This window comes from Balaenoptera ricei, chromosome 17, assembly GCF_028023285.1.
Source record: "Balaenoptera ricei isolate mBalRic1 chromosome 17, mBalRic1.hap2, whole genome shotgun sequence".
Lineage (NCBI taxonomy): Eukaryota > Metazoa > Chordata > Mammalia > Artiodactyla > Balaenopteridae > Balaenoptera > Balaenoptera ricei.
The window spans coordinates 38,699,772-38,727,265 of NC_082655.1; the positions used below are offsets into that span (position 1 = coordinate 38,699,772).

The 27,494-nt window shown below is 42.9% G+C and overlaps 1 protein-coding gene across 3 annotated transcripts in view; it reads right to left on the bottom strand.

The window, feature by feature from the left end:
* MATN2 (matrilin 2) overlaps positions 1–27,494 on the bottom strand; it is a 159,576-nt gene that overhangs the window by 61,840 nt on the left and 70,242 nt on the right. For all 3 annotated transcript variants that reach the window (XM_059901683.1, XM_059901682.1, XM_059901681.1), the window contains exons 4-5: positions 26,697–26,819; positions 6,060–6,182 (exon numbers count right to left, since the gene is read on the bottom strand). In XM_059901683.1, the coding sequence (XP_059757666.1) occupies positions 6,060–6,182; positions 26,697–26,819 (246 nt within the window). The remainder of the gene's footprint in view (positions 1–6,059; positions 6,183–26,696; positions 26,820–27,494) is intronic.

Here is a 27,494-nt window from a genome sequence, read left to right on the forward strand (position 1 = left end):
CATTGCCCTAAATCCTGGATGGTAATGACAAGCAAATAGCATCTTAAGATCGTAAGACATCTTTTTGTTTTTGAATTTTATTTGATTTATTTTTTATACAGAAGGTTCTTATTAGTCATCCATTTTATACAAATCAGTGTATACATGTCAATGCCAATCTCCCAATTCATCACACCACCACCACCACCCCTCCCCGCCTCCGCTTTCCCCCCTTGGTGTCCATACGTTTGTTCTCTACATCTGTGTCTCAATTCCTGCCCTGCAAACCGGTTAAGGTGGTAAGACATCTTTGAAGAAAGGCAGGAAGGAGAAGCCAGGCTTTTAGCTGTGATTACCTCCAGGAAGTGAAATTGAGGAGTAATGTCTTTCAGGTTTTGATTTTATACACATCTGTACTCTGACTTTTTTTTAATAAGCAAACGTTGATTTTGTAATTTAAAAACCAATGAAGTGGAAAAGTTTTTTTTTTTTTAAAAAAAAACATGAATACTTGAGATTGTGATCACTCAATCTCAGTCAATGATTCAACAAAAACATTTTGCAAGTCTACTCTGTGAAAGATGAAAAGTATAGGAATTGGTTTCTGCCCCCCATGGGTTTACAACCTGCTTGGGCAGATAAGATGCAAACAGGACCAAAGTTACCCCAAAAGACAAGGCAGTCAGTAAACATCAGGAGAGCAAGTTCAGTAAAAAATTCACCCTCAAAGATAGAGCTAAATGGTCTTTGAAAAATGTACAGTTTTGGATGGAAATTAACACAGCTTTAGTGGAAGCTGGTGGATTACAAACACCAGGACTCAACTAAAGCAAAATGAGGACTTTCGTTAGTCAGTAATCCACTCCTGATCACCTGAATGTTGAAACAAATTCAGTTCTAACCAGAGTTAAATGAGCAGTTAGGGAACTGAACAAATTCGGTTCTAACCAGAGTTAAATGAGCAGTTAGGGAACTGAACAAATTCGGTTCTAACCAGAGTTAAATGAGCAGTTAGGGAACTGAACAAATTCGGTTCTAACCAGAGTTAAATGAGCAGTTAGGGAACTGAACAAATTCGGTTCTAACCAGAGTTAAATGAGCAGTTAGGGAACTGAACAAATTCGGTTCTAACCAGAGTTAAATGAGCAGTTAGGGAACTGAACAAATTCGGTTCTAACCAGAGTTAAATGAGCAGTTAGGGAACTGAACAAATTCGGTTCTAACCAGAGTTAAATGAGCAGTTAGGGAACTGAACAAATTCGGTTCTAACCAGAGTTAAATGAGCAGTTAGGGAACTGAACAAATTCGGTTCTAACCAGAGTTAAATGAGCAGTTAGGGAACTGAACAAATTCGGTTCTAACCAGAGTTAAATGAGCAGTTAGGGAACTGAACAAATTCGGTTCTAACCAGAGTTAAATGAGCAGTTAGGGAACTGAACAAATTCGGTTCTAACCAGAGTTAAATGAGCAGTTAGGGAACTGAACAAATTCCGTTCTAACCAGAGTTAAATGAGCAGTTAGGGAACTGAACAAATTCGGTTCTAACCAGAGTTAAATGAGCAGTTAGGGAACTGAACAAATTCGGTTCTAACCAGAGTTAAATGAGCAGTTAGGGAACTGAACAAATTCGGTTCTAACCAGAGTTAAATGAGCAGTTAGGGAACTGAACAAATTCGGTTCTAACCAGAGTTAAATGAGCAGTTAGAGGTTCCCGGCAGCCACAGCATTTCTTCTCATGCTTGTTGCTCTGCAGTAAATGTCAAGCTCCAGACTCTAGCACTCGGAGTTAAAGTTCCACTAACTCAAAAGTGTGGAAATGTTGGCTAAAAGGTCCTGAGTCTGGCTAAGAATTGAATTTTCATGTGGTCACAGTCGTAATTCTGGGATGAGTCAAAGTACTCCCACGGGGTCCATTTACCAGTAGCTGGTCATCGTGAATTTCTACCAAACTTCTTTAAACGAAGAGATTAGATTTGCTGTCCCTACTTTCTCCCCCCTCCCCCCTCCCCCTTGAAATCTGTCCTTTACCCCACCCCTCTTGATCATTATCAATGGCCTCCTGGTCATTTTTGTGTCCCTAATGTCTAGCAGAGTGCCTGGTAGAGTCTGGAAATGTCTGCTGAGATGAATCAATGACTCAACTCAATGGCTTTTTCTCTAAGTTCTGTTCCATTTGGCCTCGCTGGGGCATGACACTAATATTGACCTGGCCTAGAAATTCTCTTTCCTGTCATATTCCATGACTTCTGGTTCTCTCGCCCACCTCTCCCCAACTCCTCCATCCCCACCTTAGGCGGTTCCTTCATGGACATTCTTCCTGGCCCACGTCTCCCTCCTGCTTCCCGCATGTGGCTGCAGCCCAAGGCTCAGGCTTCACTCTCTCCTAAGGCCACACTTCATGGCATCCAGGAGATGATGATGATGATAATATATGTTATAATAATAACAACAGTAATAACAACAATTGTCTAATGCGTATTAGGAACTTTACTCGTTATCTTATTTAATCCCACAAACTCTATGATGTAGGTATTTTTACTCTATGTTATAGATGAGAAAACCAAGGCTCAGAAATAAAATGACACATGACTCGCAAGTAGCAGAACTGGGATTTGAGCCCAGGTCTCGCTGTATTGAAGGTCCAAAACAAACACATAAGTGAACACTGGAAATGGAAATTAAAATTCAGAAGGAAACGGGCTGTGCTGCTTCCTGCCTGCACCACTGGCTCTACCCTCTCCTTGTGGTGTTACTGTCGCCCCTGCTCCCTCTCGATGTGTCCTTGCAGGTGTCCCATCTCAGCTTCAAACCCACTGTGTCTAAAACTCCTCGTTATCTTTTCTAAAAATCCCATCACTCTCTCATCACTGTTGCCATCACTCTTAGAGTCATGGAAGCTCAAACCCAGGATTCGATTGTGGCTTTTCCTCCCCCTCTTTACTCATCGCACCTTCTTCTCATTCCTCACCCCTTCCTTCTCTCTTCATTTCTATGGTCGCTACTCAAATCTGGCTCTTGTCACCCCTCACCAGAGGGCTGCCACAGTCTCCTAACTGGTCTTTGCAGCCCTCCCTATCTTCCTCCTGGAATCCATCCTGCCCTCTACCACGAGATTAAGTCTCCTAAAGTGACGCTTTGCCTTTATCAGTCCCACTTAAAAACCCTTTAGTGTCTCTTTTTTCAGAGATAAAGTCCAGACCCTTTGGCCTGGATTTCAAAGCCCTGTATACTCTGGTTCCACCTGATGTCTTCAACTTCATCTCCTACTTCTCACCTGCAGGAATTCTCTGCTTCAACAGCGTTAGTCTCCTTAACTGCTGAAGTCAGGTTGGCCTTAACTAGGGTGATCCTATACTTTCGTGTTCAGACTGGAACCCCCTTGAAAGTGAAAGGGAGTGCTCTTGAGCAGTGAGCCAACAGCCATAAACTGGGACCCTCCTGGATTAACTGGGATTATGGTTCCCCCTATTCATACCGTTCTCTGCCCATCTACATACAGGCCACTCAGACCAGGGGCTAACGGAATGCTTCCAGGGTCCCTAACAGCCTCTGTTTCTCCTCTAAATTTCCTGCTCTAAGTCTGATACCTGGAGTCTCCATCTTGACAAGTGCCTTCAGATTGATGTCTTCAGGTTAGGCTGCCGGTTTAGCTTTCAATTTGGTGGCTTCTCACTGTGACCATCTCTCCTGATCTACCAGCTCTCTACCTGGCCCTCCCAGCCCGGTCTCAGTCCGCACTGCCACTTCTACACCGTCACTGCCCTCATGTCTCCCCTTGCCTTAGACATCTGTCCCATTGCTACCCTTCCTTCCTCACCCAGATCTTCCCCACGCTGGCCATGAGTCTGTCGCTCTTCTCTGACCTCCTGTGGCCTCTATTACCTCCATCATTTGCTTTGCACTCAGCACAGCCCCATCGAGCAGCAACTGACATTGTGGAAGTTTGTTCAGTCTCCCTAACCAAAGCAACTGGCCACAAAGGTCCAGGGCCACTTAATCATCTGACTCCCAGCCTCTAACAGGTCAGGCGTTTGGTGGAAGAGGATGAGAATAAGGACATCTGATGCATCAGGCCGGGGTCACACACAGTCTCTCCCAGCTTCCCATTCTTCAGCTTGAACCCCCGCTCTGAGGAAGGCAGACATTCTTACACACTGACAGCGGCAGCAAGAGCAGCGCGCATCTCTAATAAACGCAGCCCACGCCAGCTCCCCGGCAACCACGGCATTTCTTCTCGTGCTTGTTGCTCTTCAGTAAATGTCAAGCTCCAGAAGTTTCAGCAAAACCCTTAGAGGCTCAAAGGCTGTCTACTACAGAGGACCGTTAGGCAATTATTTGGCAGCACCCAGAGACCTGGGCTCCTCACTGCCTTCCAGTTTCCCAAGGGCCAAGGCTGCTCTCCTGCCCCAGCCACGGCCCCTAATGCCCCTGCCCCGCCTACTCCCCATCACTCACACGAGCTCTGGGCCCTCCCTGTTCCTTCTCTCACCCTAATTAACCAGACACCCTCAACCTGTATCCTGTAGCTCATCCACTGGCCTTACTTCCAACTGATTTCCTTCTGACACAACAGCACCCAAAGTTTCTCCCCATTTAACAACTGGTAAGGGAAAAATACATATGTAAAACAAAATAGAGAGTATGACCTCATTTTGGTAAATATTAACAAAATGTTTAGAAGTAGATATTTATGTGGGGAAAGGTCTGGCAGAAAATACAACAAGCTATTAATAGTGCTTTTCTCGTCTGTTTTAAGTTCCTCAATGAAAATAGATTATTTGCATAATAAAAATTAATGAAGCAAAAAAAAAAAAAAAAAAAAAGCTGGTGTTTCCACATTGGCTTCTTTTTTGCCAGTGTTAATGGATGTGGTACCCTGCTACCTATCACGGTCACCACCCACAGAATAAGGGGGAAAAAACAACACAGGCTTAGGAGACCAATTCCATTTGTGGACTTCTGATGAGGGCCGTTTTCATCTCCATCAGTGTGTAAAAACAAACAAACAAACCCATTTTATTCTCATCATCACCTGCAAAGAACAGGCCCCACCTGCACTTTTGTTTTGTTGCTTTTTCCTTTCACATCCTCAGCTAAGAATCGCAGTGTGCTGGAAAGTGTAAGTTCTATGGGCAAAAAAATCATCATTGACTGTTTGTGGGAAGCAAAACAGAACAGGTCCTCTGAAAACAACAGAATGTGGAACAGGACGTGTAGGATTCAGAGTTAGAAAATGAAGCTTCCAGTTCTGATGTCAGTCAAGTCCTTTTCCTTCCTTTCCTTATGGATTTTCTGCCTCATAAGTATCCAGCTCAGTTTACTGAACACCTACTATTTGCCAGGCACTGTTTGTTGGTGGAAAGATAAATGAGGCGGTGCAAGTTTAAAGGGCTTTGCAGACAAACTGGGAGGTGCCACATGCATATTAGGGATTCACTGGTCTGCCCTGCAGGTGCCGATGAAAACCATTATCCATCACCGAAGAAATTAGATGCCATCGCCCCACCTCCCACCGGCCCTCGCAATGTGGAGTTGCCGCTCAATGGGAAACCGCTCAGCTGATTGCGAGCCAGTGCCTGTAGTTCCGAGCACTGCCCTTGAGACTTCTTACCCAGGACCAGCGTCTGAGGCTGCTATTTGTTTTCTCTGACCGTGGTGTCTCACGACACACAGCTGGCCTCTTACACCTGGCGGTCACTGGGACCTGTCACTGAACTGCAGATCCGTACTTAGAAGGAAGGCTGCCTGCCTCTTCGAGGTGCCACTCAGCAACCTTACCCACCACCAGCTGGACCTCATGTATAACACGTGAGCTATACTGAAGTCAGGCCAGCCAGACATACCTTCCAAACTGAATGAAAATTTGCCCAGTCCTTTCCGAGGGAATCAGTAGAGAAAATGCTAACCTCAGCCACAAACGAAGTCTTTAAAGTTCAAATTCTGACTAACAACTAGGCCAGAGAACTTGGAGCACTTTGTTGAAACTCAAAGGAGAGCAATGGGATATGTGGGCCCCCCCCTCCCTTCTTACTAGCTTCTCTTGTGCTTCCCCATCAAGCAAGGCTGGGTGGGATACTCACCCACACACCGTTTCCCGTCCTCGGCCAGGGTGTAGCCACTGTAGCACTGACAGACAAAGGAGCCCAGCAGGTTCACGCAGAGCTGCTCGCAGCCGTGGTCCTCCGCTGCACACAGGTCCTGGACTGGGGCAAAGCCATACCATTAGAACATGGTTCTCAAGGAGGTGACCCTCGGTGACCCTCGGCCATCAGCAAGCAACTCTACAGCACTTGTCAAAATAACCTTTAAAAACATTGAAAGCGTTATGAGATCATAGTGGAAAATTTGGGAAACATAGAAAAAACATAGAAAAGAAAAGTCACCTGTAATCCGCCACCTGCAGTCCTACCATCCAGAGGCCACCGCTGTTAACACTCGGGTGTGTTTCTACGTATATAGAAAAACTCATTTTTCAAAGTTGGAATTATTCATCTCTATTAAATGCATTAAATAATTTAAAATTAACATCAATTTGTGGGACTTCCCTGGTGGTCCAGTGGTTAAGACTCGGTGCTCCCAACGCAGGGGACGTGGGTTCGATCCCTGTTCAGGGAACTAGATTCCGCATGCCGGAACTAAAAGAGCCCCATGCCACAACTAAAGATCCTGCACAAGGCAATGAAGATCCTGCGTGCCGCAACTAAGGCCCAGTGCCGCCAAATAAATAAATAAATTTTAAAAACCCACGAATTTGTATTTTTCCCATCTCAATGAAAGTGTTCTGAAAACATTTGGATGGTTCTTGAGGACTGAAGTTATCACAAGCAGGTATTTGCGCTTGTCTGCATCAAGTACCATTCCTATTCTTTGAGAACTAAAAGGCTTTGTAATCAGAGTCTCACCAAGGTACACACCGATATACACAGTCTCACCAAGGTAATCTGGTGCTGTCTTTGACATTTTGCAGAAGCTGAGAGAGAGTACAGTGAAAAGACCTGCTACCCCACCAAAAACATGGCAGGTCTAGAAGAGCCCCTTATTCCCAAATCTGCATTAGTCTCTTTGGACATAGTTTTCCTCATTCCATTTCTCCATCAGAAGGACCTTTCAAAATCCACTTTGTGCTCTACTTATTCATCCCATAGATGAGGAAAATGGGAAGCCAAAGGAGGTTAGGTAGAGGTAACAAAGATTACTAGGGAGAAATGAATGTATGGCTATTAACAATTCTATTTTGGTCAAATATTTATTAGTGCTGGGCCCCGGCTATTTAGTCAAATGCAATGTAAGAACACATTCACAGCAGTGCATTTACTGCCGTGGAACTAAGAATCTATCAGAGGATGAAACGGTTAAAGGTATTTTCACTCCATCACCGACTCAGTCTCTCCTTTGAAGAAACAGGCTGACATGATGGTATTATTTCTCAGCAAGGAGAATGGCTTGGTTTCATAACTAGCTCTTTGAGTGACTTTACCATTAAAGTTGGAGAAAATCAAAGAGCATTAAAGGGATTGAATATATTAAAAATGTTTTCCTCTGGTTAAAAGTTACCACTAGGACAGCTATGGTAAAAACTTAATACATAGAAAGCTGGATTAATCCCTGAATCCAATGGCTACGCTTTAATGTAATCTCCTAGGTCTTTGAGTTTTATAGTTTATTATGCTTTTAGATAATTATAAAATATCAAATTGATAAAAAAGATAAAAGCTGATATATTCATCACCTCTATCAAATGCATTCAATTCTTTTTAAAAATAAAAGCTACATCATAAGATTAAAAAACATTTAGGTCTAAGATTCCAGAAATAAGGATTCTGGTTTTAAAATGCTAAAAGAATTATTTTCATTCCTAAATCAATAAAGTAGATGAAAAAATTATAGATGCAAATTCCTCTCTTACCAGTCTATTTCTATCTTATATTTCCAATTGGGAACTCCAACTGAGATTTCCCATGGATCCAGATATAAGGAAAATAGCAAGAATCAGAAAAAACTTCAGCTCATGCAAAAATCATGGTGAATAATTAAAGAGTGACAAAATTTACAGTTAGTTACAAGCTTAAGCCAGAGACCTAAGAAAAATCTGAATCATCAGACACTTTTCATTTATTCAGTCAATGAAGCACCTACTTTATCCCAGGCACTGGGGATGTAGTGGTGAACCAAACAGATAAAGGGGTTCCTGCCGACACACAGCTTGTACTCTAAGGGTTAGTAATGTGAAGTTCTAGGAAGAGCATTTCTGATAAAAACTCAGAAGTGGAATTTATCCAAAGAAAACAAAAACACTAATTCAAAAAGATATATGCACCCCTATGTTCATTGCAGCATTATTTACAATAGCCAAGATATGGCAGCAACCTAAGTGTCCATCAACAGATGAATGGATAAAGAAGATGTGCTACATATAATCAATGAAATGTTACTCAGCCATAAAAAAAGAATGAAATTTTGCCATTTGTGACAACATGGATGAACCTTGAGGGTATTATGCTAAGTGAAATAAGTCAGACAGAGAGAGACAGATACATATGATCTCACTTATATGTGGAATCTAAAAAACAAAACAAGTGAACAAGCACAACAAAACAGAAACAGACTCATGGATACAGAGAACAAACTGGTGGTTGCCAGAGGGGACGGGTTAAGGATATGAATGAAATAGGTAAAGGGGATTAAGAGGTGCAAACTTCCAGCTATAAAATAAATAAGTCACAGGGACGTAATGTACACATAGGGAATATAATCAATAATATTGTAACAACTTTGTATGGTGACAGATGGTAACTGGACTTATTGTGGTGATTATTTCAAAAAGTATATAATGAAAATGTAAAATACTGAATCACTACGTTGTACACCTGAAACTAATATTGGATGTAAAGAGTGTTTCTGACTGAAAGAACAGTGAATGCAAAGGTCCTTAGGTAGAAAAAACTAGCCCCATTTGAGGACTGGGAAGGCCAGAGTAGCTATCAGATGCATCCTAAATAACTAAAATACAAAATAAAACATGCTAGAAGTCCAGAAGAGAGGTGCTGCCAATACAATGGGAGTTCAGAACGGGGATGAATTACTGCCAGCCAAGGCTGGATCCATCAGAAAAGGCTGGCAGGCAAGTGGGAGAGAATGGAGAAAGGGAAATGGACCCAGGGCTGAGGGAACAGTAAATGTGCAGAAACAGAGGAAAGCAGGACAGGCATGGTAGCTGAATTCCACTCTGGGAATTCCAAGGGAAGTAGCAGGAGGGAGCATCGGAAGGACAATTGACACCAGATGGCAGAGGGCATGGAATCAGGCTGCGTGGTCTTAACTGTGTTCAGCAGGCAGTGGGGACCACTCAAGGTAAAAGCCTTAAAAAGGGAGATGGGCCATTTCACCTGAGTCGTGCTTTGGAAGGATAATTCTGGTTGCATCACAGTTTCTTTTAGCTCTGGGAAATATAAAGGACGTCTAGAACAGATAAATGAAAATCACTACTTTGGGAACAGTGGTAGTTTTCTGAATTCCAAGCCAAAGTAGCTTGGGTTTGCTTGCACGTTGATGGGAAAATCAACCTCTTGACAGGAGGACCTTCAATTGTTCTTCAGAGCTCTTGGCCCCGCCCATCGGCTGTCAGTGCATGTCAGTGCACCCCTGCACTTCTCGCTCCTGGCATGTATCACGATGTTAATTACATAGGCATTCATGTAGTGATGTATTTACTGTGTCTCCCTTGCTAGGCTCCCTAAATGGGAGGAGAGCGACCCTGCACAAAGTCCTGATGGCTGGAAAATGACACCCCAGTACACTGGAACAACGTACCCCCAAATCCCAAGCCCATCTCTGAAGGTGGGGGGGTAGGAGCTTCTCCACCTGGGTCCCCCTTCTCAGCTCCCACAGCTGCTTTGCCTCCTCTCTTGTGTCCAGCAGGAATCCTGCCTAGCAGTGGTTACGAAGGAGTGGTGGCAGTTTAAGTAAATTTTTTCTCTTATTTATAAAGATCTGTTTTTGAATTTTCTAACAAGAGCTTATACCAAGAGTTTTATAATAATGAAAAAAATCAACGTTACAAAAGAACTCCTTTGAAAGTAGCATCTTAAAAGCAGTGAGGACTTCCCTGATGGCACAGTGGTTAAGAATCCGCCTGCCAGTGCAGGGGACACGGGTTCGATCCCTGGTCTGGGAAGATCCCACATGCCACGGAGTAACTAAGCCCGTGCGCCACAACTACTGAGCCTGCGCTCTAGAGACCGCGAGCCACAACTGAGCCCACGAGCCACAACTACTGAAGCCTGCGTGCTACAACTACTGAAGCCTGCACACCAAGAGCCCGTGCTCTACAAGAGAAGCCACTGCAGTGAGAAGCCCGTGCACCGCAATGAAGAGTAGCTCCTGCTCACCGCAACTAGAGAAAGCCCGCGCGTAGCAAGGAAGACCCAACACAGCCAAAAATAAAAATTAAAAAAAAAAATAAAATAAAAAACAAAGCGTGTCTTTATAAAATGAAATAAAAGCAGTGAACCAGGATCTTGAAGCAATAAGCATTTGTTCCCCCAAGACTTCCCCCCATAAGGTAGGTAGAGAGGCAATGAGATGCTTATGCCTTCCAGAACGGGACAGCCATGAATCACTGCAGGGTCCCGTCTACCAGATCACGGATTCGGCTGCTCATTAGAACCATCTGGGGACATTTGGAAAATCCTGATGCCCAGCCCAACCCCTTAAATCAGACAGCTGGGGCTGGGATGCAGGCAACACTGTTTGCTAACGCTCCCAGATAACTCCAATGTGCAGCCAGGTCGAGAGCCATTGAACTACAGGATGAAAGTCCTCACAATCACCCAGGGGGAAGGGGCCCAGAGGCAAGAGTCAGCCTCCCCCTTTATCAACTGAGTCTGCAGGCTCAGATTCTTCTTTTAAGCAAATCTCAGATTTTTTTTTGCTGTCCTTGGACCCCTCTCCAAGTGGCTAAAAGACCCCGGACACTAAGTGAGGGGTGCAAAGTGTGGTTGGAACGGGAGGATCATGGCTTGCGTTCCAGAAGAACAATCCCACAAACAGCAGGCCTGCCAGCTGGCCTCAGGCCTTTCATACTGTTTTTAGAACACTGGGGATTTATGGCCACTAGTGATCTGTACTGTCCCAAAGGAAACCATGCAGGATTAATTTAATTAAACAAAGAGTAAAGAGTAAATACAGACTAGGTTCTCACAAAACAACTTTGTTGTTTTTCTGGCAGTGGTCACTTCCATTTGAAACAAATACAGATGTTTTTGGATGACTCCTTATTCTTTAGGAAAACAGCACTTCTTTTTCTCACAGCCTGGGAGGATTTCACTGAAGGGTGATAAAACCGTGGACTTCGGAGAAACAGTGGATTCAGAGTTCCCATTACCCTTCCAAGCCTTCTCTACCCCGTTACCCACACTCATGGCTGCTGACTTCAGCCCGATGTCACCTCCTCCAGGAAGCCTTCTTCAGCTTGGCTGGGCTTAGAGTCTCCTTCCTCTGGGCTCCTCTAGCCCTATACACACAGCTCCACTAGAGTACTTATGCATTTAGCCCACAGTATTAGAAGGACCGGATCACAGGTCTGTCTGCCCCATGAGAACGATCTGGTCTGACACAGTTTTGATTCCCCAGTGTCCTAGCGCATGTAGTTGGTGCCCCATAAGTGTTCGTCTACTGAATGAACAGTGACAAAGTCCCATACCCCTTGCCTCCCAACAGGGATGTTCCTAGAGTCCTAAAATATCTCCTCCACCAGAAATGGGGTCCTGGGAAGATGAGTGAGATGGGAATAAAATGTTTCCCGAGTCTCTGTACCTCTCCTCGTCCCCAGCAAGAGATATTCCTCTCCCAGAAGAGTACAATGACATCGGGGAGCCAGCCCCCAGCTGCAGACACCAGAATTCTCATGACAGCTAAGGAACCAGCTGCCTTGCTGTCTGCTGCATCCCTGGTACCTAGCGCAGTGCCTGGCACATTGTAGGTGCTCATTAAGTGCTTATGAATGGATGAATGGACCCAACACCTGAAATACAGGGTTGTCAGTCATTCCTCACTCATCAGTCTTACCCAGGCTGTAAGCTCTGAAAGGCACAGGATAAGTCTTCGGTGGTCTTCAGGGTGCCTGTGATACCACACACTTCACATAGCAGGTGCTTAGTGGACATGTGTTGATCTGACTTGACAGTCACCAGCCTGGAGTACTCAGGGATGGGGGGCTCTTATCTGACCACTCCCTTTTAGAGGTCAAGTTCCCCTTCAGGGTTTCCCTTACCACAGTTATAATTTAACACTTAATTTGCAATTGTTTATTTCATGTCTACTTCCTCTGCCATTTGAAGGCAGTGCTTGTTCTGTTCAGCCCTCCAGCTCAAATAACTAGCATGGTGTTTGGCATGTGGTCAATTTTTAAAAATATATTTGAATGACTGAATTCATTCATTCATTCATTCATTCATTCGTCAAATTGCTCAAACTGCTGAGAAAAAAACAGTGAATAAAACAGATTAAAAAAATCAATCAATCTCTGTCCTCATGTAGCAGATATTCAACTGGGAAGCCAGCTCCTACTGACTCACATTGACAGACCGTGCCCACCTCTTCCCAACTCTGCGTTCAGCAAGGCCAAGTGGGTAGCTTGAAATCAGCCATGGTGGTAGTATTGACAACACAGGAATTGGTGAACATTACAAATTGGACCTTTTCCCCCTGGAGATCTGGTTGTTAAACATTTACTAGCATACCATGGACAGGGGTCAGACATAAACAACATAAACAGGTAAAAATATATATTACGTTAGATCTTAGAAGTGCTATAGAACAAAATTAAGCAGGAAAGGGTGGTTGGGAGTATGGAGGAAAGGGAGCTTCTGTTTTAAATAGTGTGGTCAGAAGGTGGTCTCACAGAAAAGATTATTTTATACAAGAACCTGAGGGAGGTAATATGAAAAAGTAGGGATCAAGGGGATTGAATCTTGGAGGAGGAGATAAGGGGCAGTTATGTTTCTTTCCATAGGGCTTAAGGGAAGCAATCGGATAGAATGAAAAGAATATTGCCTTTGGAGCCAGACCTGGTTTCAGTGAGGTGCCCTGTGTGACTTCATATAAGTGATTTCTATGAGATTGAATTTTCATAGAGGTTAAATAATTAAGTGGAGAAAACATCTTATTGCACGGTTAAATGAGATAATATAGATGATAAAGCATCTGAGAGATGGGAGGTACTCAACAAATGTTAGTCTCCTTTTTTCCTAGTTTAGGGTAAAGAAAGGTCTTGGTGGTGCAGGCCTAGTTAAGCATGGAGGAAAGGTGAACCCCAACCAAATTTTGCCTACATCACAATTCTAATATAATATCACTTTATTGGGTGCCTATGAAACCCCCCACTAGATTCAGATTTCTTTAAATGACATCAATGTATCTGTGACTAAGTTTTGGTTTGTGAGTTCTATGCTGAATTGATCTGACACAGCAAAGTAGGCAATTTTGAATTTTATAACAAAAGATCTCAACAAACTCAAACAATGCCTTGCCAGAGGGCAAATGTCAGCCTATATAGCTGACAGTCAGCAAAATCCGCTTGCTTCTCTTGTTTCCTGGAGAATTTTAGGAGGGATGTTAGCTGCAGCTGCTCAGTCTTCCCAAGTGAAATAAATCAGTGAGGATTTGATAACTAAGCGCCCCAGGGCTATGCTCAAATCCTGCCCTAGCGTTCCCCTGAGACTCACAGCCATTCTAGATTTAAGGGCCTTCCTCAGTGTGTGATCTTGAAACCCTAGCACAGCGCCTCAGCCAAAGAACTTGGAAAACTTCCATCTGGTTACACTGGATGAGAAGCACGGGACAAAGACTGCAGTGGCTGTGCCTGACATCATCCTGGGCAAAATCAAAGGCTTTTTACTGACTTTTCAGAATTGGAGACAAGCCGCATGGCATGCTATTGACACCAATGACAGTTTAATTTCTCCTCTGGACTTAAAGCAAAATGAACACCTTTAAAGACATGCTCCACTTTTTTTTTACGGCTCCTGCTGCTATTTAGCCTGAGATGTAGAAATCAGAAATTATGTATCACAGCGAGAGAGAAGAGAAATGTATTATTAGAACTGTTATTTCACTCAGCTGGGAAACAATGCGATTTCTGCCTGCTCCAACCCCGAAAACTCACTTGGAGTTAGGGCTCTGCAAACACCTGCCAAACCTAAGCCTGCATTTTGGGGACCATCCCCCTTCTTTCATCATATCTGAAAGCCGTAATCTTATTTTGACAGCTGCAGTTTGGATTTAAAGACTTTCAGCAGTAACTGTGAGCCATCAGCCTTGTGCTTCTCTGCTGGAAGAAACACCACCAACCCAATGTCACCCAGAAGAACAAACCCGTCCTTCCAGGCAAACTCCAGCTGTGCCTCGCATCCCTCCTCCCCCAACGGCTTCATTCTTTTTCAATCAGTTCTCCAATTCATGAACGAGATTTTAGTTTTCTTTTCAGAAGGGGAAAAGAGGAGGATCCCCAAAACAAAGCCTGAAAACATAAGTAAATCTGACTGAATGAGGTTGATCAAAATAATAAATAAGCGTGAACGAATAATGCCCTAGTCATGCAGAGCGCTTTGCAATTTCCAAACAGCTGTCAGTCACATCATCACGTTCTCACTATGAACTCCCTGCGGAGTGGAATCTCCCAGGGAGAGATCTAGTTTAAAACAGCGGGAGCAGTGGTTTTCAAACTTGACCAGAATCCCCTGGAGGGCTTTAAAAGGATGTTAAAAGACACCCTCCTAGGCTGCATCCCTGGAGTCCCTGATTCAGTAGGTCTGGGGTAAGTAGGGCCTGGGAATTTGCATTCCTAACAAGTTTACCCCCAAAGCCGCCTGTTTGTGTGCACGCACGCAGTCTGCTCGCTCTTGCACTTGCTCCGCTGTCTCAGCTTTGTGGGCTGCCCCAAAGCTGAGACCTTGACCTCCCCTTTCCACACTCTCTTTCCCACTCCCTCCCCTTTCCCACAATCCCTCCAAGATTCCAACCATCTTCAGGGCCAATTACCACCACCAAGCGTATCCAGCCAGGCATTTTTCTTGAACTCTAACCCTTATCTCCAGCTGCATCCAACCACTTGTGTGGGCTCTCGCCCGGACTCACTGCTTTCCCCGCAAAACCAGGTTTCCTCTCTTATTTATCAGTTTAAATTCTGGTTTCCTCTCTTAAGTTATTTATCAGTTTAAATTCTTGTTTCCTCTCTTAAGTTATTTATCGGTTTTAATTCTAACACCCCTCACCCACCATTCCCCATCTTCGGTCATAAACTCCTCCCTGGGGCGGGGATTATTGCTGTGATCTCCTAATTAACTCCATGGGCATAAGAAACACACGCACTGAATTGACTGAACTGATGAACTGTAAACTGATTCCATCGTCCATGTTCAGCTCCGCACGTGCAGAGCACAAGCGAAGCCAAGATCTGAGTGTTCTTGGAGGGTCTTGGGTCTCAAATATATAAGAGAAAACACTTACTTTTCTCCCACACACCACAAGAGCGTCTGGCTCACAGAGGGGAATCAGTAAGTATTGAATGAATAAATGAACGAATGAGTGGATGGATGGATGGTATTTCTGCACCTATTATCTAATCCTAATTCTAATCCTATGTATATATTACTGCCACGGTCAATTTACTAAAATGTGGTTTTCCCCTTGACACCTTGTGTTCAGCCCCTCTATCCACCAGAAACAGCAGCTGGAACTCAGCTTGAGAATCAAATCACTCCATAATTTGTTCCAGCTTAAATTCGTTTCCTCATCCCCCACTAATGTCCCAAACTATTCCAAATAGGCAGCCTGTACAGGCAGCATCCCCTAAAGACAACAGCTCTACATTTCTCTTCTCTTCTTTGACTTGCTAGAAAAACCCCTATTCCCCAAAGCCTTCCCTGATTGTTCCATGACTCTTTCTCCAGTCTCTTCTCTTGCAGCCTTCTGTCTCAGCACCAGTTACCTTCTCAAACCACCCTGTTCTGAAAATACATATATATACATACATATATATTATTGAATTTAAATGACATACAATAAACTACACATATTCAACATAGACAAGCTGGTAAACTTGACATACCAACATATCATCACCATAATCAAGATAACATATCCATCACCTCCAAATCCCCAAAGTTTCCTAGTGCCCCTTTGTAATCCCTCCACCTGTCCCTTCTCTCCCCTTGGCCCCAGGCAACCACTAATCTGCTGATCATAGATTAGTTACCATTTTCTAAAATTTCATATAAATGGAATCCTAGAATATGTACTCTTTTTTTTTTTTTTTTTTTTGGTCTCATTTCTTTCATTCAACATGGTAATTTTGACATTCATCCAGCTTGCCTCATGGGTCAATAGTTCATTCTTTTCATTGCCTAGTAGTATTACATTGTATGCATATATCACAATTTGTTAAGAATTCACCTGTTGATGATTTGGGTTGTTTCCAGTTTTAGGTTATTACAAGTAAAGCTGCTATAAACATTCATTTGGATATAAACTTTAATTTCTTTTGAGTAAATACCTAAAAGTGGAATTATGGTAGGTACATACTTAACTTTGTAAGAAACTGCTAAACTGTTTTCCAATGTGGTTGAACCATTTTACATTCCTACCAGGAACAATGATAATTCTGTTCCCAACTTTGCTAATACTTGGCATGGTCAATATTTTAAAATGTATCTAATGTAGTGGAAGTATAGTGGTATCTCATTGTGGCTTTAATTTTGTATTTCCTTAGTATCTAATAAGTTTGAGCATCTCTTCTTTATATATCTTCTTTGGTTAAGTGTCTATTCAAATCTTTTGCCCATTTTGACTGGGCTGTTTATTTTTCTATTATTGAGTTGTAAGAATTCTTTATAAATTCTAAGGTCCTTTGTTGGATATATATTTGCAAATATTTAATTCCAGTCTGTGACTTGACCTTTTCCCTTTAGTAGCAGTGTATTTGGAAGAGCAAATGTTTTAATTTTGATGATGTTCAATTTACTGAGTTTTTCTTTTATGTTTTGTGTCCTATTTAAAAAATCCTTGCCAAACCCAGGGTCATCAAAATTTTTTCTCACATTTTCATCTAGACATTTAAATGTTTCTATTCTATATAAACATTTAAAATCAATTTTGAATAAATTTTTGTATATGGTGTGAGGTAAGGGTCAATGTTCATTTTTTGGCACATGGCAATCCAATTGTTATAACACCATCTGTTGATGACATTATTTTTTCCCCATGAATTGCCTTGGCACCTTTGTCAAGAATCACTTCACCATATGCGTGTGGGTCTATTTCTGGACTATATTCTGCTCAGGTGATGTCCATCGTTACACCAATACCACACTGTTTTGATTACTATTGCTTTACAGTCAGTCCTCAAGTAAGATAATTTGATCCCCACAACTTTATTTATTTCAAAGTTTTAGTTGATCCTCATTATTTGCAGATTCCAGATTTGCAAATTCACCTACTTGATAAAAATTTTCTTGGAACCCAAAATCAATACTTGCAGCATTTTCAGGGCCATTCATGGATCTGTACAGAGTGGTGAAAAAATTGAGCCACCTAATGCACTTTCCCAGTGAAGGTCAAACAAGCAATGCTCTGACTTCTTGTTTTAGCTCTCATACTGTAAATAAGCATCTTTTTTGTGTTCTATTTAGGGCCATATTTTTTAAAATTTTTTTGCTTTCTATTGGTGACCCCACTGTGTAAAATGGCCCCTAACAGTAGTGTTGAAGTGCTGTCTAGTGTTCCTAAGGCAAGAAGGCCGTGATGTGCCTTTTGGAGGAAAGATGTGTGTTAGATGAGCTTCATTCAGGCATGAGTAATAGTGTTGTTGGCTGTGAGTTCAATGTTAATGAATCAACAATATACACTCAATAAGGTGTCTTTAAACAGAAACACCCATAAAACAAGGTTCTGTATCGATTGGTGAGATGTTGTGGCCAGAAGCTCTCAGGAAACGAACCCTGTACTTCACCTAGGAACGATGATCCAGTAATCACTAGTTCAATGTTAACAGAGACTTATAAACCATAACTATTGTGAATAATAAGAATCAATCGTATTTGACTATTCAATTTTTTTCATTTTCATTTATATATTAGAATCAGATTATCAGTTTCTACCCAAAAAATTCTGCTAGGATTTTGATAGAGATTGCTTTGAATCTATAGGTCATTTTGGAAAGAACTGACATCTTAGCAATAGTAAGTCTTCTATTCGATGATTTGACATATCTCTCCATTTATTTAGGTCTTCTTTAATTTATTGCAGACATCTTTTGCCTTTGTCAATGTACATCTTTTGTCAAATTTATCCCTAATTTCTATATTTCTGATACTAGTGTAAAATGGTACTTTTTAAGTGTTTATTTCAGAGTTTTGTTGCCAGTATATAAAAATACAATCAAATAATTTTGTAAATTGAGTTTTTATCTTGCAACCTTGCTGAATTCATTAATTTTAGTAGCTTTTTTGAAGATTCTATTAGCTTTTCTACATATGCAATCACATAGTCTGTAAATAAAGACAGTTTTACCTTTTCCTTTCCAATCTGTATGACTTTCTAATTTCTTTTTATTTCATTATTGTATCAGTTAAAACATCCAGTCCAATGTTGAATGGAAGTGTGGCAGTGGACATACTTTCTTGTTCCTTATCTTAAAAGGAAAACACTTAGTCTTTTACTCTTGAGTATGATGTTAACCGTAGGTTTTTTCACAGGTGCTCTTTATCAGGTTGAGGAATTTCCCTTTATTTCTAGTTTATTGAGAGTTTTTATCATGAACAAATGTTGGGTATTGTCCAATGCTTTTTGGCATCTATTGAAATGATCCTATATATTTTCATTTTTTTAATCTGTTAATAGGGTGAATTGAATTATATTGATTTTTATTGAAGTATAGTTGATATTGTATAAGTTACAGGTGTACAATACAGTGATTCACAATTTTTTAAAAAATATTTTATTTATTTATTTATTTATGGCTGTGTTGGGTCTTCGTTTCTGTGCGAGGGCTTTCTCCAGTTGCGGCAAGTGGGGGCCATTCTTCATCGCGGTGCGCGGGCCTCTCACTATCGCGGCCTCTCTTGTTGCGGAGCACAGGCTCCAGACGCGCAGGCTCAGTAATTGTGGCTCACGGGCCTAGTCGCTCCGCGGCATGTGGGATCTTCCCAGACCAGGGCGCGAACCCGTGTCCCCTGTATTGGCAGGCAGACTCTCAACCACTGCGCCACCAGAGAAGCCCTACAATTTTTAAAGATTTTACTCTATAATTATTGTAAAATATTGGCTATATCCCCTGTGTTGTACAATATATCCTTGTAGTTCTGTGTGTGTGTGTGTAGTCTTTTTTTGTGGCGGCATTGGGTCTTCATTGCTACGCAAGGACTTTCTCTAGTTGCAGCGAGCTGGGGCTACTCTTCATTGCGGTGCACGGGCTTCTCATTGGGGTGGCTTCTCTTGTTGCGGAGCATGGGCTCTAGGTGTGCAGGCTTCAGTAGTTGTGGCACGTGGGCTCAGTAGTTGTGGCTCTCAGGCTCTAGAGCGCAGGCTCAGTAGTTGTGGCGCACGGGCTTAGTTGCTCCACAGCATGTGGGATCTTCCCAGACCAGGGATCGAACCCGTGTCCCCTGCATTGGCAGGCAGATTCTTAACCACTGTGCCACCAGGCAAGTCCACTGTAGCTTATTTCATACATAATAGTTTGTACCTCTTAATCTCCTACCCTTACTTACCCCTTCCCTTTCCCTCTCCCCACTGGTAACCACTAATTTGTTCTTTATACCTGTGAGTCTGTTTCTTTTTATTATATTCACTAGTTTGTTGTATTTTTTAGATTCCACATATCAGTGATAACATCCAGTATTTGTCTTTCTCTGTCTGACTTATTTCACTTAGCATAATAATACCCTCCAAGTCCATTCATGTTGCTGCAAATGGCAAAATTTAATTCTTTTTTATGGCTGAGTAGTATTCCATTGTATACATATATCACATCTTCTTTATGCATTCATCTGTTGATGGACACTTATGTTACTTCCATATCTTGGCAATTGTAAATAAGGCTGCTATGAACATTGGGGTGCATGTATCATGTTTTTGTTTCTTTCAAATATATACCCAGGAGTGGAATTGCTGGATCATACAGTAGTTCTTTTTTCAGTTTTTTGAGAAACCTCTATACTGTTTTCCACAGTGGCTACACCAACAGTGTATGAGGGTTCCCTTTTCACCACATCCTCGCCAACATTTGTTATTTGTGTTCTTTTTGATGATAGCCATTCTGACAGGGGTGAGGTGATATCTCACTGTGAATTTGATTTGCACTTCCCTGATGGTTAGCGATGTTGAGCTTCTTTTCTGTGCCTGTTGGGCATCTGCATGTTCTCTTTGGGAAAATGTCTGTTCAGGTCTTCTGCCTATTTTTCAATTGGGTTGTTGTTTGTTTGTTTTGATGTTGAGTTGTTTATATATTTTATATATTAACCCCTTATCGGTCATATCATTTGCAAATATTCTCATTCAGTAGGTTGGCTTTTTGTTTTGTCAATGGTTTCCTTTGCTGTGCAAAGCTTTTAAGTTTAATTAGGTCCCATATGCTTAGTTCTGCTTTTATTTCCTTTGTTTTAAGAGACAGATCCAAAAATATATTACTATGATATATGTCAAAGAGTGTTCTGCCTGTGTTTTCCTCTAGGAGTTTTGTGCTTTCTGATCTAACATTTAGGTCTTTAATCCATTTTGAGTTTATTTTTGTATACGGTGTTAGAAAATGTTCTAATTTCATTCTTTTCCATGTAGGTGTCCAGTTTTCCTAGCACCACTTATTGAAGAGACTGTCTTTTCTCCATTGTATATTCTTACCTCCTCCATCATAGATTAATTGACCATAAGTGTGTGGGTTTATTTCTGGGCTCTCTATTCTGTTCCATTGATCTATGTGTCTGTTTCTGTGTCAGTACATACTGTTTTGATTACTGTAGCTTGGTAGCACAGTCTAAAGTCAGGGAGTGTGATTCCTCTACCTCTGTTCTTCTTTCTCAAGATTGTGTTGGCTATTTAGGATCTTTTGTGTTTCATACAAATTTTAAAATTATTTGCTCTAGTTCTGTGAAAAATGCCATTGGTATTTTGATACGGATTGCACTGAATCTATAGATTGCCTTGGGTAGTATGGTCATTTTAACAATATTAATTCTTCTAATCCAAGAACACATATATTTTTCCATCTATTTGTGTCGTCTTCAATTTCTTTCATCAGTGCTTTATAGTTTTCCAAGTACAGGTCTTTTACCTTCTTAAGTAGGTTTATTCCTAGGTATTTTATTCTTTTTGGTGCAATGGTAAATGGGATTGTTCCCTTAATTTCTCTTTCTGATAGTTCATTGTTAGTGTATAGAAATGCAACAGATTTCTGTATATTAATTTTGTATCCTACAGGGCTTCTGGTGGCGCAGTGGTTAAGAATCTGCCTGCCAATGCAGGGGACATGGGTTCAAGACCTGGTCCGGGAAGATCCCACTTGCCACAGAGCAACTAAGCCTGTGTGCCACAACTACTGAGCCTGCGCTCTAGAGCCCGTGAGCCACAACTACTGAGCCCGTGTGCCACAAGTGCGGAAGCCCGCGTGCCTAGAGCCCGTGCTCCGCAACAAGAGAAGCCACTGCAATGAGAAGCCTGCGCACTGCAACAAAAGAGTAGCACCCACTCGCTGCAACTAGAGAAAGCCCGCTCACAGCAACGAAGACCCAACACAGCCAAAAAAAAAAAAAAAAAAAAAATTTTGTATCCTGCAACTTTACCGAATTCATTAACGAGCTTTAGTAGTTTTCTGGTAGTATCTTTAGGATTTTCTATGTATAGTATCATGTCATATATTGACTGATTTTTGAATGTTAAACCAACCTTGCGTTCTTGTGATAAATCCCATTTGGTCTTGATTACATTACATTACATATATGGATTCTATTTGATAAGTTTTTTTTTTTTTTTTTTTTAATTCACGTTCTTTTATTTATTTATTTATGACTGTGTTGAGTCTTCGTTTCTGTGCGAGGGCTTTCTCTAGTTGCGGCAAGTGGGGACCACTCTTCATCGCGGTGCACGGGCCTCTCACCATCGCGGCCTCTCTTGTTGCGGAGCACAGGCTCCAGACGCGCAGGCTCAGTAATTGTGGCTCACGGGCCCAGCTGCTCTGCGGCATGTGGGATCTTCCCAGACCAGGGCTCGAACCCGTGTCCCCTGCATTGGCAGGCAGATTCTCAACCACTGCGCCACCAGGGAAGCCCCTATTTGATAAGTTTTTAATAATTTTTGCATTCACATTCAAAATGTTGGGTATAGCTTTCTTTTCCCTTTTTAATAATGTGACTGTTTTTCTGTCACATCAAAGGGGTCATGCCCTTTGATTAAACTCGAATATAAAAGCTCTTGGACTTCCCTGGCGGTCCAGTGGTTAAGACTCCATGTTTCCACTGCAGGAGGCACAGGTTCGATCCCTGGTCAGGGAAGATCCCATATGCCGCACAGTGTGGCCCCCCAAAAATAATAAATAAAATAAAAGCTATTAAATCTCTAGCTTGGGAAAATAATGTCAGGAACATATCTGAACAATGAAAGCTGTAAAATGCATTTGGTGTGTTTCTTGAGAGAGAAAAATTGAGAAAGCTGCACAAGAAAGTTACATTTTCTTGCCAAGTGAAGTTTTCTAAATGTTGCATTTTCATTATTCTTCCAGATAGATTAAATATTCCAGAAGGGAGGCAAAGAAAGGGAGAATTCCTTATTTTTAAAAAAAGAAAGAAAACAAGATAAAGTTCCTTCTTGTTAGTGGGAAAAGAATTCAAGGGGAGGGAAATGGTAGAGGGAAATAGACATGTGAAGATAGGCACACTTCATGAGGATCGCCTCCCCCCCCACGTTTTTAAATGGAGAAAGGGAAGAACATAAACTTCTATTGAGCCCTATGGGCTATGCACTATGGTAGTGCTTTTGCATATATCTTATATAATGGTTTTGGATGGGGAAGGCTTTTTGGAGGACAGAAGAATCCATAATGTTGCCTCCAGTACATTCCAAATTGCTCATGTGGGCAAAACTTTGAACATAAGATTATTTAATATGCTTGATCTGGTCTCTAAATGAAAGGGCACATTTTGAGACACTGACTAACTGGTGTCCAGAAGAGGGTTTCTGGACTGAAAAGACCCAAATCCAAGTCATCTAAAGATGTATTCGTGCCTCCCCTGAAAAAGAGAAAATTAATGGGGGGTAGGGGATTACACTCGTCAATAATCAAAGGGCTTTCTCTTTTTAGTTGGAAAAGGAAATAAACTTTTTGGTATACAGCTTCAGATGGCAAAAATAGGATCAAAGGTGGGAATTACAGAGAGTAGGACTTCAGCTCGACCACTGATCCAGGCTATCTGGAGGTGGGATACAGGTGCTTTGTAATGACCTGGTGTTCCAGATGGGTGATGATGGTTGGACATGCACCATCACTGTGGGACACCAGGAAGAAACAGAATTCCTGGGTTAAGTGGGAAAGAGAGCTAACAGTCTGATAGACAAGGTCTGTTTCCACTCGAAGAACCTATGAATCAGCTGTGTCTGCCTACTCTCTCCACACAGGCAGGGTTGGAATAGAATATGGTGGGTATAGTGTGTGTGTGTGTGTGTGTGTGTGTGTGTGTGTGTGTGTGTGTGTTTGAAGGCCATCACCTAAGAGTCCCTCTCACAATCATCCTGTACAATGACAATATCACAGGAGTTGGTAGTTAACTTGGGGGAACGACAATCATTTGAATGTTAGTCCTGGTGAATTAGTTCTGAGTCTCCCCTGGGAACAGTGAGCCTTTGAACCTGCCTGTCCTCGTGGGCTTGGAGGAGTGTCTCTGGCTGCAGGGTTGCCTTCCACCTCAAGGATCATGGGACAGTATCGAATGGTGAGTAAAAGCTGGGCCCATGCAGTCACACATAATAGGATTTGGGTTCTGGTTTGGTCTCATTACTAGCCACAGGACCTTGAGTAAATAGTCTAACCTTTTTTGGTACCTTATTTTCCTTGCCTGTAAAATGAGAATGCTAAACCTACCTGAAGAGCTCAATGTCAGAGTTAATGAGATGATGAGTATGAAGCACTCAGGAGAGCTCCTGGCGCATGGGAAACACTTAATGAGTGGCTATAGTTAGGCCAGACGTCCTGTGCGGCACACTGAGCTGGGCAGGGGCTGCAATCACTTTGGACCGTAACTACCTTGGCTGTTTATCCAATTTACTTCCATGCAAGAATGTAGCTCCAAGAGAGCAGAAACACGGCTGTTTTATTCACTCTTTGATTTCTAGTAATTTGTACGGGGCCTGGAACACCTTAAAGGTTCAAAACTGGAAATAGCTGTGTCTCATTCCCCTCCAGGCCCAGTGAGTCTCTCTCCATGTCTCGCAGGGACAGGCCCCCGCGAGCGGCTCAGAACAGCCTCCCCTTGGCACAATTTTGCACTGTTCGCCAGACCAAGATCACGGCTCAGTAGCTGCAGCACACAGGCTCAGCAGCTGTGGCGCACAGGCTCAGTAGGTGTGGCGCACGGGCTTAGCTGCTCCGCGGCATGTGGGATCTTCCCAGACCGGGGATCGAACCCATGTCCCCTGCATTGGCTGGCGGATTCTTAACCACTGCGCCACCAGGGAAGTCCCCTGGGTGACTCTTAATTACTGATGCTTGAGAACCACTGCCTGGGTTCAGGGCCCTCTGACCCGGGCCTCCTTGCTCCTCCACCCAAATCAGTCTGTCTGAACCCAGGCAGTTTCTGCATCACGCTCTTTGCACCCACAGCCCGAGAACAGGAGGGAGCCAAGGCCAGACCGACCTTGGGAGAGCCTGGGGCCTCAGGACTTGAGGTGGGACCAGGCGGGGGGCTGGCAAACCTGCTGTGTGGGGAAGGCCCAGCTCATGACATCAAACTTTTTATTTTTTAGTTTCTGGTCTCGAAATTCCTCTGGATTGACTAAGCCAGACCATGGAAAGTGGACACCGGCAGATGCCCGGATCCCAGCGGATCACCGGGGCAGGTCGCAAGGAGAAGAACTTTTTGTGCTCCGGGGAAGGGAAGGGCAGGATGGGAGTTAGCAAGGTGGAGGGAGGCTGAGTGCTCTGCAGAGAAACTCTGAGTGGGAGGCTCCTGGAGAGGATGGGGCACGTCTAAGAAGATGTTTAGGTTGTTTGCTGAGCGCTATGTGAGGCGACCTTGCCTGGGCTCCCTCAGTCCTCCAGTAAATTCTATTAAACCCATGAGCATATGGTACGAGTGATTTTCGTTGTGGAAACTGAAGAAGGGTCAGAGGTTCAAGCGGAAGGCCAGGATGATTCAGGCTCCACACAACAAACAATCTGGCAACCTGGAGGAGCCGGAGAACACAGGGTCCCCCAGGACTTACATAGCCTGAGGGCTTTGGGCTTCTACAGGCCACAGAACCGCAGAAGTCGAGCAGATGTTCCCTAACCTTGGGGGTCAGGGGGCCCCTGGCCAACCACTCTCAACCCAAAGAAAAGTGAGAAGACAAAAGGAAAATGTGGTTTGGCTCTATAAACAGGATACTAATTATAGCCATTTGTGCAAACTGTTTTCCATTAGTGCTTAATTGCTTACCATGCAGTATAATAACAATTACGCATTGCATGACCTACATGTCAGATTAGCTGAGTTTTATTGGCCTCCATGTGGGCCAGTCTTCCTCATGTCTTGAGGAAGTCTGGTTGTCTGTGGGCTAACACAGTGGCTTTATTTATAACTTGAAAAAAAATTACAGGCACAACACTCAGTGTATGGGTAATTCTCTCCTCTAAGAGGCGGATTACCTCATGTGCCTCAAATGTCAGTATGTTGCCTAGTTTTGGGGCTTGGCCAAAAAAAGAGAATGTGCATTCTATTAACACTATATCTGTCTGTCCTTTTCTATTTAGGAGACCTATAAAGCATCCCTCACCAAAGCAATGAGGTCCCCGCACACCTCTAAAACAGAACTTGAATAATCATTCCCAGCCAATGTTAGTAGCTCATCCTAAATCCACACTTCAGGGAAGAGAATAAAATACAGAAACAATTCCTCAGGGCACAGTCAATAGAGACAGCGGATGAAAAGGCTCTTCAGCGGTTCCCCCCTAAAGAACAGCTTGGAAGTAAAGGACAGCAGCTCACGAATTCAACGAGGCTATTTCTTTTTTTTTTTTTTTTTCTACCTACTTCAGCACCGAATTATATTGAAGCCAATCTTTGACATCATATCATTTTACTTGTAAATATCTCAGTGTATAAAAAGGTGATTTGGGGTGATGGGTCTTAATCAATTAAATTTTCTGATTTAGCATTATCAGAATATCTTTGTAAAATACTCGACCTCAGCAAAATGACTTCAAGGAGGCTATTTCTAAGAAGGAGCCTCCAACGATCTTCCAAACTCTTCCTGATGGCCTACTGTGTGCCTGGCTCTGGCCTCAGCGCTGTGAAGGCAGAGTGGGGGCCAGGGGTCAACACAAAATGCACGAGTTACAAAACCTCGTTTCTGTCCTTAGGGAAACGATGACTTGGTTGGGGGAGGGACCACAGATGAATTAAATGGGCCCAGATAAAAGAGGAGAGAGTGGGAGAGCAGAGGAGGACAGAACAAATATATCAGCAAAGCAATCTTACTTCTGCAAGTCGTCTGGTCCGAGTTGAGGATGTAGCCTTGTTTGCACCTGCAGACATACGAGCCAGGAGTATTGATGCAGAAGTGGGCGCAGTGATGCTCCAGGATGCTGCACATGTGGACCGCTGAAAGGGAAGACACGGCAAGTTAAGGCAACGATGATGCCTTCTCTAACTGCATCCCCCTCGCAAACATTCATCCAGGATCTACGCTGTGAAGGAACGAGCAGGACTCAAAGAGAAACAAGCTGAAGTCCCTCCCCTCAACGGGTAGCCTCTGGTAGGACAAGACAGTTCTACATAAATGCCCTCAGCAATATACAGATAGAGGGCCACAGAGGGTCAAAGGGAAATGATGTTAGGCTGAGCCATACGAGATTGCTGATATCCAACTAAAAACAGGTCAAAAACGACCTGCAAAAACAGCAATTTCACAGTGCAATTAATACTATCCAGTCGGTGGGCAGAGGGATCAGAAAGTTTGCTGATACCAGGAGTGGCTCTGACTAACGTGTGGACTTGGTAGGCCGCAGCGGGTTTGGAGGAAAAGCTATTAGTTAAATGAGGATGTGGTAAAGAATCAACGGTTTCTCAGGATCATAAATCCCAAGAGTAATGTAATTTTTTAAAAATTATTAATTCATTTATTTATTTTTGGCTGTGTTGGGTCTTCGTTTCTGTGCAAGGGCTTCCTCTAGTTGCGGCAAGCGGGGGCCACTCTTCATCGCGGTGCACGGGCCTCTCGCTATCGCGGCCTCTCTTGTTGCGGAGCACAGGCTCCAGACGTGCAGGCTCAGTAGT